The 19,008-nt window shown below is 35.9% G+C and overlaps 1 protein-coding gene across 1 annotated transcript; it reads right to left on the bottom strand.

Annotated features, from left to right (window-relative positions):
* Window positions 1-18,788, bottom strand: LOC121426208 (inner centromere protein A-like). Its single transcript, XM_041622424.1, has 8 exons — window positions 18,694-18,788; window positions 15,455-15,536; window positions 13,573-13,788; window positions 7,791-7,868; window positions 5,698-5,776; window positions 5,252-5,298; window positions 4,222-4,286; window positions 1-2,494 (listed from the first exon to the last, which is right to left on the bottom strand). The coding sequence occupies exons 1-8, from the start codon at window positions 18,735-18,737 to the stop codon at window positions 1,564-1,566; spliced, it is 1,542 nt and encodes a 513-aa protein (XP_041478358.1). The 5' UTR covers window positions 18,738-18,788; the 3' UTR covers window positions 1-1,563.
* Between the last annotated feature and the right edge of the window lie 220 nt (window positions 18,789-19,008).

Here is a 19,008-nt window from a genome sequence, read left to right as displayed (position 1 = left end):
AATGTATATTCTGATTTATTTCTCAAGATGTGATACATTTTGAGGGAAATCTGATGAGGTCAATATACCGTATCACAATTCTAAAGCATGTTTTAATACTCATCAACTCTGATGAAAAAAATACCTGTGTTATGAAATATGTAAAATAATCACATAATTGGCTTTGAATAAAAAAACAACAGCACTTTTTCAGTACAGACGAATGGATTTGTTAAAATCAATTTAGAAAAACTTTTAAACATTTTAAATCATATTTTCTCTTTTGAACTTGAGTGAAATCAAAATCTGAAATACACATATAAGCAATATAATATAAATCAATAAAAACTAATAACTTTAAAAAGAAGATAACACATCCAAGAGTACAAGGATAACCTCAAGATTTACCTTTTTCATGAACGATAATGTTGGTAATGTTTTCCCTCAGGCTTTACAATGGATTTGCATTTTCAAAAGACCTAATCTGAGGAATAACATAGGTAGAAATGCATGCTTTATTTTATGGATATGAAATACAAAATTAACTTTGTTTAGTGAAAATATCAAGCATGATTGTCTGAAACAAGTTTTGTGTCAATTGGATCTTTCACGGACCACATCTAAGGGGCCGGGGTGCAAAATTTACCTGCCCTCCAAGTAAATTGCTCTTAAAATGCCTTGTTAAAAAATGGCTATTAACAGTAAAAAAGTTTGATTGAAAAAGACAAAATAATGATAATTGGCAAGTTATTAGGAAGATTGGGCTACAATCCTATACTTTATCTTCAACCTAAAACACAAAGACCACTCAGTATCAATATCCCATGATTACATGCATTAGAGTGCCTCTAATAAAAACATTCTCATATAAAAATAAATAACTATTACCCTGTCATACATGTATTTTGGCCATGGTTAAAAGATCTGAATTTGCCTATTGTACAGATTCAGCCAAATATCTAACGTAAAATATGACCCCATCATGGATTAAATTTAAGAGTTTGAGATTCATATCAAAATAGTTAAAACACAGTTCAGAATATTGGGCAATTCGTTCAGCATATGTGAAAAGCAATCTCCTGAGAAAATTGGGTTATACACTGTAAGTTAAAAAGAATATCCACATGTTCAGCCAATGGAAAAATAAAATCTACTGGTCAATCAGAAAACCAGAGATGTCTAGTGAACATTGCAAACCAGGATTTGAATCTTGCACAATGTGTTCAGCCTATGGTAATTAGAAAATCTACTAGTCTACTGATTACAATTTATTAGAGAGATGTAAACAGCAACCAGTTTTGACCTTGAGCTTTTAATCTTTGACAAAATGTTCAGCCTATATTTGTAACAATATCAACATCTTTAGCTCTTTGTTGCTCAGGGCCCCGTAACACAAAGGATAGCGATTAATTGCTTATTTGAAAGAACATTTCTGACTGGTTCCTCAGTCTACTGAGGAAAAGGCACATGCAATGATGTAATTGCTAACATTTGTGTCACTAGGCCCAGATATCCATCAGAACCATCACTCAATGGGTGACTACATGTATGTATCTTCAACCCGAGTGTGACTTTGAATATGTTTCAAGTATCTCTTTCCTTCGCTAGGTCCATCTTCACTCTATCACTCAACGAGACAACGCTTTCCGTTCTGGTGTACTCTTGGGTCATCTGCCTATTTCTTTGTTCATCTTCAGCCTGTTCAACATCTACAACTTTGACCTTTGACCTATCAGTCTGGATTGAAGACATGGATGAGTAGGACACACCTTCCTCTTCAGCCGTATTCCTAACAACAGCTCGAGCAAGCTGATTGGCCAACCGCTTCACATCTCCTGACCCAGGGTTATCGCCTCTCTGACCTCCGATATGGTCCTGGTGACCATGCTTCCAGCTTGATTCTGAGGTGCTTTTCTCTTCAGTGACAGTAATGTCCTCCTTGTGCAGCCTACCTGATGACTTTGTAGGTGATGGAGCTCTTGAACTGTTTCTACTTCCAGTAATACTGCCTGGGTTGACATCTGTCATGAACACGCTCTGATCATCCGCATCGTCGTTATCGCTCTCGAAGCTGTCATCCTCATATAGTTCAGCTGCTTCTTGATCTTGGTGGGTTGATCTTTTGCTCTGTGGTCTAGAGGTGGCCGAGGTCAAGGTGGTAGATGGAAATGAGGAAACACTTCCTGCATCGTTGGCCGTAGTGACAGCAGCAATGGGGGCTTCATATTCGGTGCCATCTGTTTTCCTACTGATAGTATCTTCACTCGTCATGTCATCTCCATCAACCATCTCAAGTTCTTTTCCAGAGGAGCATTCTACCCTCTCATCATCTGCACCCTCTTCCTCCTCTTCAAAATCATCCTCGTACAGGCTTTCCTCTGCATCAGCAAAGCCATCCTCAGATTCTATGGGAGCGCTGCACCGAGGTGAACTTGTTTTGCTTCGATCAGGCTCAAGGAGTTTTTCAAGTACAGCAGTTTTACTTTGCTTCTCCTGCTGGCGCTTTATCTCCATCCTACAATATTAAAGTAAAAAGGAAATTAGGACATGTGGAAACATGGGGGTGTAATGGCTCAATGGATTAGCCTCGGGACTTTAAAACAGAAAGTTGTAGGTTCAAATCCCAGTCATGTTGTAATAGTGTACCGAAGCGATGATGTCAGTTGCCATGATGTCATGGCTGCCTGGTTAGAAACAAATACCACTCTATATAGTGTGTGTTTATCATAGGAGAAAATGGATGCTACTGGAATTTCATCAGTTGCAATCTATTTTTCAGAGGAGCCAAAGTCATTGCAGCAAAATGCAAATCAGTCAACATCGTTTTGATCGCTAAAATTACATTAAATATTGATACCTACCTTAATGTCCTAACCCATTTCAGTTTGCTTGCAAAAGGGGTTAGATTCATAAAGGGGCTAGATTTCTTTTACACCCAATTATATATTCATGTGGTAGGGCATCACTATCATGAAAATATATTTTTGCATAATAATATTGCAATAAGGGAGAATTAAAAAAAATGATTTTCTTGGAGTGGATCCCACCCCTTTTGCAAAAAAAACTTTTCTGAAGAGCTCATTTGTCAAAAGGGGTGAGATCCATTTTTCATAAAATTTTGTTGTTTTTTGGCTCAAAACCTATAGACCTTTAGTCACTCTGATGATACCAAACATGAATAAAAGTGGCAAAGAAAAATCACTTTTTTTGTTTAAAAGGGATTGGACCCATTTCAGTTTGCTTGCAAAAGGGGTTAGATCCACAATGGTATTTTTTGATAAAAAAAAATAGAAAAAAAATTAAGACAGGTAAATTTATTTTATACTCAATTTTATGTTCACATGGCAGGGTAGTACATCATGAAAATTGAGCTTCTCATACGAATATATTGCAATATGTGAGAATACAAAAACATGATTTCCTCCGAATGGTCCAAAGTGGATCTAACCCCTTTTGTGACCAAACTCTTAATATATAGACTAAATGTAAGTGGTGTTTGACCGAGTTGATATTATATTTGGGGATAGCCTAACTGAAAATAAAATAAAATGATAAAAGGAATGAATGAAACTTAAACCAGACGGATGGCACACAGAATGGTTGCACATGCATGAGGATTAGACCGTCTGGGATCAAACCGAACAGGAGTTTGACAAGAGCATGCGTGGATCAAGAGCCCGGGGGGGGGGGCCACTTCCATTCACAAGTGGACACCATGCGCGACCATGGGGTCTTGAAAAGCACCCTAAACACACATTTTCCATTTACTGAAAATGCACCCCTTAACAAGTATTGGAAACAAAACAATATTCTTGGTAAGTATTCCCTGAAATGAACCCCTATAAACAAGTACACCCATATTTTATTGTTATGTCACGGGTCCTTCAGTCATCGCTTTTACCTTCACACATCATTTGGTTTAGTACGACCCCACCTTCCACACCTCGCGCAAATCGGACTCCAAACACATATTGTTGGGGCAAAAAGGACATCCTTTAAAACATTTTAATTTTGCTTCATCATCCCCACAAAGTTGACCCTAAGCACAAAACTTTCCTAGCCAAATAGATACCTTTTTTGTTATTTTTGTGTTTTGACACCCTTATCACATTACGTAAGTAATGTGCCGTATCTTGAAACAGACATCCTTTTTACATGTTTTTTGGGGGGGTCTCGCATGGTATCCACTCATCAATGTAAGTGGCCCCCCGGATCAAGAGGCAATTAACAAAGATCTCTGACCTGATTCCTGCTGGTAGCTTTGCCATTTCCCTCTCCTTAGCCTCCTGTGCAACCTTCTCCTTTGCCTGTGTCGAGAAAAACGAAAATAACTATTTTCCGAAGGTTCGTAATTCCGAAACACGTAAATTGCCTATACCTCGATGTTCATTAATCTGAAAACGTAAAAGGGTTGTTAATCCGAACATTTGTGGCGTTATTCCAAAGGTTTGTTATTCCGAAGGTTCGATATTCCGAAAACGAAATAAGGTTTGATGTTCAGAAAGTTTGTTAATCCGAAAACGAAATATGGTTCGTTGTTCCGAAGGTTCGTTATTCCGAAAACGAAATAAGGTTAGTTTTCGGACTAACGAACCTTTGGAATTAACCTCATTTCGTTTTCGGATTAACGAATCTTTGGAATTACGAACCTCATTTCGTTTTCGGACTAACGAACCTTTGGAATATCGAACCTTCGGATTTCGGAATATCCGAACCTTCGGAATAACGAAGCTTTGGAATTACGAATGTATGCGGAATAAACAGTCAGGGAGTATGGCAATTCCAAAGAAGACATATGAAAAAGTAGATATTGATGTGACAGGTTGGGCTGTCAAATATACATGTAGAAAAAATATTACACATGCAAATCACAACAAAGAGAATCATGTATGTGTAGCCTGTATAAAGTCTGAGACCTTTATGGCAATGGCTTCAAGATGCAATCTTGGTGCCCAGTTTTAGACTTTCATAATTTCACCTTATTTTGAAATCAACTTTGCAAATTTTGTTGTTAGATGCTATGGTATCTCAACTTAAAATTTTGATTGCCAACCTGCTGATTCCTGAATAATATTGTAAACAAAGTTACTACAATGGCAAAACTACCATTTCAAAAAGGTAAAAGGATGGCATTTAATATTCCATCTCAAAGAGACATATTGAAAGGATAGGAAAAAAAAACACAAACAAAATACCTGTGCATGTAGTACAAATAGCAATTATTCTAGGTAAACCCTATACTTATCAAATATATCAACTTTAATCAGCTCACCTTGGCTTTCTGCTGCTCTCGATATTTCTTTACTTTTTCTCTTTCATCTGAAATCAAAGGGGAGAATATGATCCCATTTTAAATAACATGCAAGACAAATGATTCACCACAGTTTACAGTTCCGCTATGCAAGGATTTGGGGTAACTCTGGCAAGTCCACTGGGGTGTATGTGGGGGTGTGTATGGAGGGGGGGGGGGGGGGGGGGGGGGGGGGGGATATCGATGTACAATTGCAATACAACCGTTTTTAAACCAAACCTCATTTGTCAGAACTTCCCTGTACGTTTATATGCTTCCCGGGGATCATATTTCACATTCTGGACAACTGCAAACCATTTCTGATTTTGCAGAAGTGAGATATGAACACACAACACTCTGATTACAAGGTGAAAGGCAGAAACACTACACAAGGAAACTAAACATAAAATATACCAAGTATATCTCACCATTTTCTTTCCTATACCTCCATGCTTCTTCTGCATTCAACATGGCATGGACATTCGTGGAGATCTGCTTCACTTTGCCCTGCAATAAAGAACATTACAGAAAGTATTATAGAGGGAAACCTGTTACAAAGACAACCCTAGGCCACCAAAATTAGTCTTCATGTGCAGGTGTTTATATCTAAAGATTCCTATGTAGAAAACAAGGGAAATAAATATGGTCTTAATAATTACAGAAAGGAGGTCGTTATAGCAGGTTTTGAATGTTCTATTTAATCATTCTGCATTTTATAGATACATGTTCATCTCATGAAAAGTTTACAAAGTATTTTTATCTGATAGTTACTGTTCTTCTCAGTCAATCAAAATCGAAGAAAGATGTCAGATCCAACAACTGGTCCGACAAAAGTTGATGAAACGCTCTCCAAAAACACATCATGTCATCAATTCATGTTATTCTAGATTTCTCTTAATTTAATACATTCTGCATACATGTACATCCACCACTCCATAGGGAGCATTCCAGAAAAGAGAAGCAATAGTAAATTAACAACATTGACATTCCTACATGTATGTCAGAAAAGAAAAAATGAAATAGGAAAATAAATAATGTAATGACAAAGAGGGGGTCTGACATATATTTACTGGAAGCTTGTATGAATAAGCATAGTATTTTTCAAAGTAAGATTGTGAAGGTGCTAAGAGAGAAAGCGTTCTACCTCTTGTGAAAGTAATAGGAATGGCCCAGAGCCAGAATACTACAATGATTAATCCCCATGAACTATGAGATTGCATTAAAGCAAGTATAGATGGTTCTGAGGTTAGGGGAAGGATTGTGTGTATAAAGCTACATAACTTCTCTAGACTTGTTTAGATTTATTTAATGCTTTACTGCATGCATAACAGCTCATCCTGACGATTTGATCTTCAGCTGAAGCCTTATGGAGCTGCCACTGTACAGTGCATCCCACCAAAAACAAACCAAGTTTAAGCGATGATTTATCATAACTTAATCACAAATACAATAGACAAATGACCTACCAATGTAAAGCTTAGAATCTCCTCTTTCATCTGATATTACTTAGATTATTCCTTATTCACACATGAGTGAGCAAAAACAATTTGAAGGATACTAAAATCTCATTTGGCAGGGGGTATCTGAATTTCAAAAAGAAAATCACATGCCTAAAAAGTTCAATATCTGCTCTTTTATTTGATAGCTTAATCATAAAAAATGGTCAAGAAGTAAAAAGTTATGTTCCCTCGAAACAATGCTTGTATTTCCATAATTTCATTAAATAAACGTGTTTTCATCAGTTTCCTACAGAAGCTATTGCATGGTTAACAAAAGACTTAATGCATGGCTGATCGTCAACAAAATGAGTTTGAACGCTAGCCTGTAAAACCTCTTCATTTTGTGAAATTTATTGAAATTCAAGCCTTATTTCAAATAACCAGAAGCTATTGCATGGTTAACAAAAGACTTAATGCATGGCTGATCATCAACAAAATGAGTTTGAACACTAGCCTGTAAAACCTCTTCATTTTATGAAATTTATTGAAATTTAAGCCTTATTTCAAATAACCAGAACTTTGTTATTTCTTGACCATTTTCTGTAATTGAGGTATCACATTAAAGAGCAGATTTTGAACTTTTTAAAAGTGTGGTTTTCTTTTTAAAACCCAGATAAAGCCCGCCAAATGACTTTTTAGTATCCCCTCTTCAATTTGTTTTTGCTCACTCATGCGTGAATGGAAAATAATCTAAGTAATTTCAGATGAAAGAGGAGATTCTAAGCTTTACAATGGTAGGTCATTTGTCTATTTTATTTGTGATTAAGTTATGATAAATCATAAATCTCGGTTTCGTTTTTGGTGGGACGCACTGTAGAGTGGCAGCTCCATAAGGCTTCCGCTGAAGATCAAATCTTCAGGATGAGCTGTTATGCATGCAGTAAAGCATTGAATAAATCTAAACAAGTCTAGAGAAGTTATTTATCAGTAATTAGGGGGGTTCATCTTGATATGTTAGCTTCATTAAAAACAACAACAAAAAATAGAGAAATATATTGGTGAATGGGTGAAAACATACTAACCTGATGTCTAACTTCATATGGAATCATTTGTTGCCTGAAGCGATAGACTGTACTTATCTTGTCTGCATCAATGCTTTTCTGGAAGAGAAAAAGGGAGAAAATGAGAGAAAGAAACAATTTTTTAGGAAGATTAAATACAAAATAAACAGTAAACATTGGAGTCTTCCAAACTTGATATTTTTTTTTTTTTTTCTTTCACCCTTAACAGGTGCATTTATTTTCCAACAAAAATCTCACATTCGGTTACAAAGCCATATAACATTCTACAAATACAGTTTCAACGTTTCAGGCAAATTGTACATTTTTCGTTTTCCCTTTTTCACAAGAGCATTATTGTTATCAATTCGTATTTTAAGTTCCTTCAAAAAAGTAAACCACAATCTTTTCTTCCTTTGATCTGTTCCCTTTTCGTTCCTCAGAATCAACATTTTGTATATGCTCCAGAAAGCAATAGACATGATATCATCAATACTTTTTTCTTGATAATTTTTCAACAAAGTATTAATGTCAAAGCAAAGTTCTACGTTATAAACATTCTTAACCATCATAAACAGATTATCGAAAAAAGGAATGTTCATTTTGCATTTCAACAAAACATGAAGTAAGTCTTCTGTGCAATTACAAGCTTCACACTTGTCAGAATTGCTAAGCTGCCATAAAAACAACATCCTTCTAGTAGGAATCAAGTTATACAGCATTTTGAAATTAAACTGTTTCAATTTGTTTTCTTTTGTATTTTCTAGATTTCTTTGAAAGATATTTTTCCAATTTATGTAATCATCAGTTAAGTTTGTCCAGTATGATGGACCATCACTACTTCTTTCATATGTTAATAAGATATGATAAAACAATTTACTGGAACAAAACTTCATTTCTTTTTCTTTTTGACGCACTGGTATTTTTGGAATTTCTAACAAACTGGTTTCCTTTATATTATTCATCCAAACTTTCGGTACTGCCTTTTGTAATTTGGAATAATCAAATAGGACTCTCGCCTTTGTTTTTTCAGCATGAAAGTTTTCTTTCAATTTTGAAAGAGATATAAATTTACCTTCAATACAAATATCTTTCAAAAAAATTATACTACTTGAATACCAATCTTTGTAGAAAAGTGGCTGATTATCATGAACGATATATTTGTTATACCATAAAATCTGATTATTTGAATGAATATCGTCCTTTTTGATATTTCCTTTAAAATATGACCACGCTTTTACCATTTCTACATAAAAACATGGCAATTTGTTAACAAGACATTTTTCTATCACGTATTGATCAATAGTACAATTTAGAAGGAGTTTGAGACCTCCAAGTGTTTGAAAGTATATTAATGCAAAATCCTTCCAGTATCCATGTGTGTCATCAACTATTCTAGCTAACCATTTCAATCTAAAACTCTGTACAGTTTCTGAATATCAATCATTCGTACGCCACCATCCTCGTAATCTCTGACAATCATTGCTCTTTTCACTTTGTCAACTTTTGATTTCCACAAAAATTGATAAATTATCTTTTCTAATTTCTTAACAACATAACTGGGTACTGAGCAAAACATTATCAGGTGAACTATTTGACTAACAAGTAATGTCTTAATTATAAGGACTCTACCAACAATTGTAAGATTTCTCCTCCTCCAATTATCTACTATTCTCTGTATCTTTTGTAGCTTTGTTTCCCAATTCAGTTTGACAACCAAGTCTAAATCATTATCTATGTGAACTCCCAAGTATTTAATACAGCCATTTGTCCAATGTAACCCAAAATTTTCAAAGTTCCAATAATTCTTTGTGGAGCCTAACCATTTCAGTATTGTTTTGTCTTTATTAACCACTGGGCCAGCAACATTTCCAAATTGATCTAATTCTTCCAAAATGTATTTCATGGAAGACTTTTCTCTGAAAAACACAGACGTATCGTCTGCATATTGCAAGATTTTTAATTCTTTTGTCTCACTGTTATTTTCAAACAAAAAACCTTTAATTTTATCATTTTTTCTAATTCTGTCTGCTAAAATTTCTACCACTAAAATAAACAACATGGCCGACAGAGGGCAGCCTTGTCTAATGCCTCTACAAATCTGAAATGTTTTTGTTCTCCAACCATTAATTAGTACTGAACTCTCTACTTTTTCATACATCAGTTTAATCCAACAACGAAAGTCTTCACCGAAATTGAAATTGAGCAAACAATATTCAATAAAATCAAATTCAACGGTATCGAATGCCTTTCGAAAATCAACCAGCATTAATGCCCCTTCTAAGTTTTGCTTTTTCATGTATTCAAAAACATCTTGTGTGAGTCTAATATTAAAACCACTCATTCTGTTTTTGATATAACCAACCTGATTTTCATGTACAATTTTTGGAATCACTTTATGTAACCTATTTGCCAAAGCAGAGGCCATTATTTTGTAATCATAATTCAGCAGAGTTATTGGCCTCCAGTTATTTAAGTCTTCCAACTCTCCTTTTTTGTGAATTAACGTAATAACTCCTAAACGTTGAGTTTTTGACATGATTTTATTACTGAAATTTTCATTTAGTGCATTAACAAACATAAACTCAATATCATTCCAGAATTCTTGGTAGAACTCTATGGATAAACCGTCTCCTCCCGGAGCCTTATTTCTGCTCATTTTAAAAGCAGCTTTTCGACATTCTGAATAAGTTAACAGTCCTTCACAATTTTGTTTCTCTTTTTCATCTAACTTATTTACTAAAGAACTTTTAAAATATCTTTCTACCTCTTCTTTCTGTACCATTTTACTAGCATATAACTTTTCATAAAAAGAAACAACCTCATTTAGTAGCTCAATTCTTTTCGTGATAATCCTGTTACCTTTTCGTAGTCTAGTAATATTTTTTTTCTGAGCATTTTTCTTTTCTAAGCTCATAAAATATTTTGTATTCCTTTCACCTTTCTCCAACCATTTGACTCGAGAACGTATACTTGCTCCTTTACATTCTCTTTTATACAAATTATCTAATTCACCCTGAATTCGAAAATACTCTTTTTTAGTCTCATCATCAACATAATTTTGTTCATCCAGTTTCTTAGTTAAGTTTACAAGACTTTCTTCTAACCTTCTCTTTAATTTGTTGGATTTACATTTTTTTCCAACACAGTATGTTTGCGTAAATTCACGACATTTAATCTTTGTAAGTTCCCATCTTTCACAGAAACTAAGATTCATCCTTTCGATGTTTTTAATAATGTGTCTTACTTGATTTTTATAACAGTCATCTTTAAGGATGTTTGTATTTAATTTCCAATATCCTGGACCTTTCTCTAGCTTACCTGTCAAAACCTTTAAAAAGATGGCATTATGATCACAACGTACAGATGGACGTATGTCACACATCATTATTTTTTACTTAAAGTTCTCATTTACCATCCAATAATCAAGGCGGGATGCCACATCTAAAAACACGTTTCTCCATGTAAACTGTTGTTTTTTAGGATTTAAATACCTCCATATATCGCATAAATCGAGACGCTTAATAAAAATCTTTAAATTTCGTGGCGTCTTATAATAAGCGTTCGGGGTTCTTTTCACGTCTTTGTTTGGACAAAGAGTAGAGTTAAAATCGCCCCCTATTATCACATCGTGATGTGGAAGTCTATTTGATTCTATCCATACATATAATTTTTTAAAGAATCTATCTTTGTGTTTCTTTTCTGTTGGTGCATAAATATTTACAATGCATACATTACAATTGTTTATTTTAGCATTCAACATAATCATCCGTCCTTCTTGACCGTGAATAATATTGTTGACAACAATTGGTAAATCGTTTGATATAAGAAAGGCAACTCCTCTAGCGTGGTTTGACCCATTACAACAAAAAAATTGACCCCTCCATTCGTTTCGAATAATTTTCAAAATATCATCTGTCCAATAAGTTTCTTGTAGTAACAGTATATCCGTTTTTTGTTGCTTGCTCCATGAAAGGATGGCGTCTCTTTTCTCTTTGTTTCTGATACCTCTAACATTCAAACTAACCAAGTTGCAGCATTTGTTTTTTATTCCGGTCATATATCTATTTACACTATATACACTTTGCACTGATTAGAAGCAGGCAGTAAATACTGTCTATTTCTTTTTTGCAGCTTTGCTTTTGTTTTTTTGTTTACGTTTAGCACTGGCGAACTTCTTCCCATCTTCAGGGAGTTTCGGTGAATCTGCCGACATATCAGAGTACTCTTCTTCACCTTCAAGTGTGTTGGCTTCTTCACTATCACTCTCTGAGTCACCATCACTCTCCGAATCTCTCTGAGAAGCATTTTCGCGATCTTTCGCCCGTTCCGCTGAAATAAACTGCGTAATCTTTGCTTGCGATTTTGGTGCTTCTTGACTGTTACGTAATGATCTGTTGCTCTGGATATGATCAGAAATTAAATCGCGAGCTGAGTCATCTGCATTGGAATCCATCGACGTGTCGCGCGTCTTCTGTACAGGTTGTGCTCGTGGCTCCCCGTCGCACCTGTCAGACATTTGGGTTTCACGCATACTTGGAATCTCATCGCCACCGGTTTGTTGCTTGCATTCATATGCTTTATGACCAGCCTTCGAACACTTTCTGCACACCACTTCTTTTGTGCACGTTGATGCATGATGCCCCTGAGCTAAACATTTTGAGCACAGGGTGGGGCTCTTGTCTTGGCCCTCATGGTAGATTCGGGCTTTGAAGTTTTCCATATTCAAGACTCTCGGGAGGGGCTTCATTGGGGGTGTGATGAACAACATTCTATCTCCTGTGTAACAGTCGGTCAGAAGGCCATTCACTCTTAGTTTCATTCTCTGTACTTTGCTTTTGACTTTACATTTTTGTTTCTCAATTTCATTTACGATCACATCATCTTTCACTGACAGTGGGATGTCTTTCACAATTACTTTTACTGATGTGGTGGAATCATGGTGGCTCAAGAAAGGGTTTGTGTCATATATGGGGGCTGACACACCTCTAATGCTAAGTCCTGTAGAAATAAGAGCAATCCTATCGGTTCTGTCATCAAAATAGATCCTCCAGAGTCCCCCAATCCTCTGTAGACCTTTTAAGTTCTTAGTAGAACCTAGGTGTTTATGAAGGGCTATATACAATTCTTCATGTAAAAGCGGCTTTCCGTCTATGGGTACATCTCTGTTCTTTAGAAATACGGGCTTGATCACACTACCACCATCATTCACACCTATGATACCGGAGTCTCGGGCCGCTGATTTCGCGGCGCCTGCATACGTGGCGCCAGGCTCGAGAGGTGGAGTCGAGCTGCCGCTTTGATACATGTTTCTCTTGAAAACTGCTTGTCGATATTCGGGCAAAATTGTTCTGTTCGATAATATTCTATTAACTTAGTAATACTGTCTCTCAAAAATTTTCACTCACCACTTTCTAACTGTTCAAAAATAGCAAATCAGCTTTCAGTTCTTGGGAAAACTTGATATAATGATCATAGAACATGCTCAATAATGAATAATAAAGTGCAGATAAAATACAAAATACACTGAGGAATCTACATGTATACACAATAAAATATTACACAAAAGGGAAATAATGAATTAATCAGAGAAAGGGAGGATAGCGCACAATCATGAAAAAGAGAGAAAGAAAGAGTAGTTTGTGAGGGAGAAGATACTAGGAGGGAGGGAGGGAAAGAGACAGATGGAGAGAGATGAAGGTGAGAAGGAAAGATAGAGAAAAAGAGAGGAAGAAGGAAGGATGGATAGAAAGACAAATTGAGAGTGAAATAAAGAAACTAAAAGACTTTCTTCTTTTGTTTTTACCAAAGTAGATTGAGCATTTTTGGCTAGTCTCTCTATCTCAGATGCTTGAACTCTAATTTTTTTCTTTGGGAGTGACTTGATCCTTGGCATCGCATCTTGTTCCAACAAAATCTTGTTTTTCTTCCCCTCATCTCGAGGTGATTCTGCTCCACGCTTCTCTCTTTCTTTCTGCTTTTCATCCTCACTGGCAATCAAATAAGCCAACTCCAAGTTTACCTGAATAAAGAGAGATAGATTGAGAGAGAAAAAATAAACACAAACTAACATTGACTCATGATAGTTATCAGCCATACTATGGAAGTGTACACAAATATAAATATACTAATTATCTAAAGAAAAAAACAAGTATACATGTACCTTCCACATGACATCAATAACAATAGTGGTTCCAAAATTAGGCGTGAATCTTGTAAACCAAACTTTACACTCAAAGGGCCGAAAAAGGAGCATATATTTAACCCTTGCCAAGCATCAATATACCTGTACCTTAAATCAGTGACGTGCTTTAAGTTTACGTCCCTGCTTTAATTTAGTACATTAATCAAAATGATCTGGGGAAAGAAGCAATCAATTATCTCAGTTGATATCTGATTAAGGTGGGGGTTTACAAACCTTTCTTGCAACTTAGAGTCATGGATGCATGCTGTGTATTATGTCCAAGTTTCATGAATGAGATCCAAAAACTTTTAAAGTTTTGATTGTAATTCAACAGATACCCCCAAATCGGCCAAAGTTCATTGACCCTAAATGACCTTTGACCTTGGTCATGTGACGTGAAACTCATGCAGGATGTTTGATGATACTTGATTAACCTTATGTCCAAGTTTAATGAACTAGGTCCATGATGACATTTCAAAAACTTAACCTCAGGTTAAGATTTTGATGTTGATTCCCCCAACAAGGTCTAAATTCATTGACCCTAAATGACCTTTGACCTTGGTCATGTGACATGAAACTCTAAACGGATCTTCAGTAATACTTGATTAACCTTATGGCCAAGTTTCATGAACTAGGCCCATATACTTTCTAAGTTATGTCATTTCAAAAACTTAACCTCAGGTTCAGATTTGATGTTGACGGCCCCGCTGCCGTCGGAAAAGCGGCGCCTATAGTCTCACTCTGTTATGCAGGTGAGACAATAAAAATGGAAATCATGAACACCATTTATGATCACAGAGTATGAGAGTTGCAAGACACAACAAACTGGGAAGCTGTCATAGCCAAGAGGGAAATGCAATTCCATGACTTTTCACAAATTTTCCATTATTCCCTGAATTTTCTGTGACCACTAATTTTTTCCAGGATGGTCCAGAATTTTCCACGACTGTGGGAACCTGAGAATAATAATCATTCTCTGAGTATGATCTAACCAAAGTGATACCTTACATACCAATGCATACAAATGAAAACTTGGTATTTAAACAAGGCTCCGTAACACAAAGGTTTGCAATCAATTGCTAAATATATGTACCAATGACCAATCATGATCATCGTTGCATGCGCACTCTGTTCAAAATACTGCCTGGGAACCAATTAGTGCGGTTCTTTCATATTTGCAGCCTTTCCAGCGATCAGCTGCTGATCGCTGTTTAAATGTTAAACCCTCTCTCTGTTTAAATGCTGCATTTCAAGGAATAAATTCCTGCCGGGTACCCATTCACCTCACCTGGGTTGAAGCACAATGTGGATAAATTTCCTGCTGAAGGAAACTACGCCATTGCTGGGATTCGAACCCACGAACCTCTGATTCAAAGTCCGGAGACTACTTTTAATCCACTGGGCTACAACGTTCCCGTAAAACCAGACTTCATAAAATGGGCTATACATCTAAAGGCCAAGTAATTCATGTATTTTATTAAATAGTAAATAGTAAATTACTAACCACCAGTGGATGTGTCCTGGCTAGTCCTTGCCCAGATGGGTCAAATCTATGTTGAACCCTCTCTCTGTTTAAATATCTCTCCCTGTGAAAAATAAAGATGAAACAAAAGTACAATCCAGATTAACAAGTATTTTTTTCTTCATTTTTTTACAAACAAGACAAGCTCAACCCATGCAGGGTACACATATTTTATTAGCCAAACTTTATATACTCTTAAAAGAAGTTTCAGTACTTGAATTATAAAAAAAACATTATTTTTCTATTCATTTATTACATTGAAGAAATTGAATAAGGATAAACTGGAGAAATAGCAAAATATTTACAGGTTGCATTTTTATTAAACAGTGATTGCATTGCTAATTTATAATTTGATAAGCTAGTTTATCAACTACATGTACAGTATATTTATGGTATGGCTCCTCATAGCTCATTTTTCCTTGTTTTTCCATGGAAAAGAACTTGGTCGGAATCAAGAATTGATTGGTCAATCCAGAAAATACATGTAGTTTTCCTGGTATATATTTGCTTCAATCATTTTGTACACTGCTACACAACAAGTCTTCTTTTTTAATTTTGTTGAGATGGGGGAATTCTCTTGTAGGTCTACTGTGCCAGGACTCGGGTGACAGAAGCAAACACAATTCCTGTGAATTCGCATCTATGCATGCAACTGTTTGACCATTTTAAAATTTACTTTTGCACAGAAGAGAGTGCTGAAAGGCAATTACTTTCTGATTTTTTTTCAGGGAAAAGAACATAAAAAAAAAATGAAAGAAATGGTCAAATTCACTGCAAACCATTTCCCCCCGATAAATTCTGTCAATCACACACAGAATACACAAAGAATGAATCGCACGTAATTGCTACTAGAGTAGATACAGTGTACGTGTAGCCAGCTACACAACCCACTTGGTAAATTCTCTACTGGCTGCGCGAACGAAGCTTGGCTAAACTCTGGCAGAAATCTCTCACAGAACTGTCAAAATTCACGGTTCATACTCATGAAAGGCTCTTATAATGTTCATATTTCCTAAAAATTGGAGTAACTCTGTCATTTGTAAGCAGTAAAAGGATAAATTTCCACTTCTGTTTGGTTCAAACAGATCGGGTTTCTGGCCCGGGGGGGCCACTTACATTGACGAGTGGATACCATGCACGACCAAAAAAACACGTAAAAAGGATGTCCTTTTCACGATAGGGCAAGTTACGTACCGTACGTAGCGTGATAAGGGTGTCAAAAACACAAATATATTGAAAAAAGGGTATCTATTTCGCTAATTACGTGTTTAGGGTCGAATTTGCAGGGATGATAAAACAAAATTAAGATGTTTTATAAAGGATGTCCTTTTTGCCCCAACACTACGTGTTTAGAGTCCTATTTGCGGGAGGTGTAGAAGGTTGGGTCGTACTAAACCAAATAAGGTAAAGCCAACGACCGAAGGACCCGTAACAATGAAACATTCCTGTACTTGTTTAGGGGTTCATTTCAGGGAATATTTGCCAAGAGTATCGTTTTGTTTCCAATACTTGTTAAGGGTAGGGTTTCACACGCCAATACTTGTTAAGGGGTGCATTTTCAGAATATGGAAATTACGTGTTTAGGGTGCTTTTTGAGACCCCATGGTCGCGCATGGTATCCACTCGTGAATGGAAGTGCCCCCCCCCCCCGGGGTTTCTGGTGATATCGTCTGAATACATATTAGCCCCACACATGCATTTATGTGTGTGTTGATACACTTAGTTTCTGACTTTCATTCGTAGCTATTTTAATTGAGCCAAAAAGAAATTGATAAATTATTTATGATGATAGTTCTAGCTTTCTTCCTCTGTTTCCTTCCTATCTTTCTTTCCTTCTTTCTTTTCAATCTTTCTTTGTTTCTTCCCTCTCTTCTTTCATTTTTTTTGTTACTGTCTTTCTTTTTTATTTCCTTTTTTTCTTTATTTCGTTCTTTCATTCTTTCTATCCTTTTAAAAAATATTGTTCGCTATTTCCTTTTTTTGTCTCTTCTTTTTTTCTTTCTTTCTTTCTTTCTTTCTTTCTTCCTTTCGTCCTTCCTTCTTTCCTTCCTTCCTTTCTTTTTGATATTTTTCTTTCTTTAATTCTTGAGTCCATCCATGCTATATTCATCTCTTCTCTTCTTCCTTTCTTTCCTTCCTTTTACCCTTTTCTTTCCTTCATTCTTCATTACTTTCTTTTTTTCTTTCTTCCTTCCATCCATCGATCATTTATTTACCTTTTTCTTATTTCTTCCTTTCTTTGTCTCTCAGTCTTTCTTTTTTTCTTCCTTTCATCTATTCTTTTACCTTTTCTTTTTTCATATATTGCTTGCTTCTTTCCTTCCTTCCTTTATTTCTTTCTTTCCTTCTATCATTTTACCTTTCCTTTATTTCTTCCTTAATTCCTTTCTTCCTTCTTTCAATCCTTCCTTCCTCTCTTTCTTTCTTTTGTCCTTCTTTCCATCTTTCTTTTAACCCTTTCTTTTTTTATTGCTTCTTCTTTCTTTCCTTTACTACTTTCCGGATTTGTTCTTTCTTTCTGTATTGCTTGCTTCATTTTTTTTTCTTTTCTTTCTTTCCTTCCTTCCTTCCTTTCTTTCTTTCTTTTTTTTTCTTTATTTTAGTTCCTTCTTTACTCCTTCCTTCCTTTCCTTCTTTAGTTCTTTCTGACAATGAATGATTGACAAACCTGGCACCAGCACAGTGCTGCTTGACAATTTAGAATTTCACATCACAGTTTAATAACTTATTAACTGGTACTAGATGTACCAGTTTATTTCCTTTCTCATTCTTAGTTTTCTCCCCTCCCCTTCTTTATTTTCTTTCTTTCCTTCGTACTAATCGAATACGAAGGCAATTTAAATCCCCTTTCTTCATGATTCATCATCTTTCTTTTTTTTTCTTTCTTTCTCTAGTCTAGACTCTAGAGTCTAGGCCTACTTCTTTTCTCAGTTTCCCTTTCTTCCCTTCCTTCCTTCTGTTCCTTTTCTTTCTTTCGTTTTTCTTCCTTTCCTTTTCTTTCGTTCTTTCTGTCTTTCTTTTTTATCGGCGTAAGTAACGTTAGAGTCTAAATACGTTACGGCATCGGCAACTATGCAGACGTTTCGTTCATTTCCATTGGCCTAACACAAATTCAAGTATGTGGGACTGGTAATAAAAAATATCGACGAAATTGTAAACTAAAATTTTACGTTAAAAACTCTAAAAATACGAATAACATGAATTTAGAATAGACTACTCACAGTTCACGCGTAATCCGCTTTGAAACTTTTGGCTGCTCATTCATATTGTTTGGGGAAACAAAGTAGACTATCAAACTTTTCTCTTTGCCAAAGACTTTGCCCACATTCTTCGCGTCATTTGTTGCTGATACCAACAACCTTTGACCTGAGCGCTGGTGTAGCGACGGGTTTCATCCGCCGGCGCATATCGGCGGCGAATATCGTTCATACTTGGAACCGTATATCTGCCGGGTTTTGATGTATGCAGATTTGTTCCTCGGCAGATTTGGTTCAGTTTGACTCAGTTTGACTACGTTTATATGGATGGTCCAGGCT

Source organism: Lytechinus variegatus, chromosome 13, assembly GCF_018143015.1.
Source record: "Lytechinus variegatus isolate NC3 chromosome 13, Lvar_3.0, whole genome shotgun sequence".
Classification (NCBI taxonomy): domain Eukaryota; kingdom Metazoa; phylum Echinodermata; class Echinoidea; order Temnopleuroida; family Toxopneustidae; genus Lytechinus; species Lytechinus variegatus.
The sequence above is the reverse complement of the archived record's forward strand: the minus strand, read 5'-3'. Positions and strand labels throughout refer to the sequence as shown.

What these genes read in the sequence shown, in the direction of transcription:
- LOC121426208 (XM_041622424.1), bottom strand. Translation starts at nt 18,737, where the DNA reads ATGAATGAGCAGCCAAAAGTTTCAAAGCGGATTACGCGTGAACT. An exon ending in CCAGGACACATCCACTGGTG is followed by an intron (nt 13,789 to 15,454) that starts GTTAGTAATTTA and finishes CTCTTTATTCAG; the next exon opens with GTAAACTTGGAGTTGGCTTA. An exon ending in CATATGAAGTTAGACATCAG is followed by an intron (nt 5,777 to 7,790) that starts GTTAGTATGTTT and finishes TCTTTATTGCAG; the next exon opens with GGCAAAGTGAAGCAGATCTC.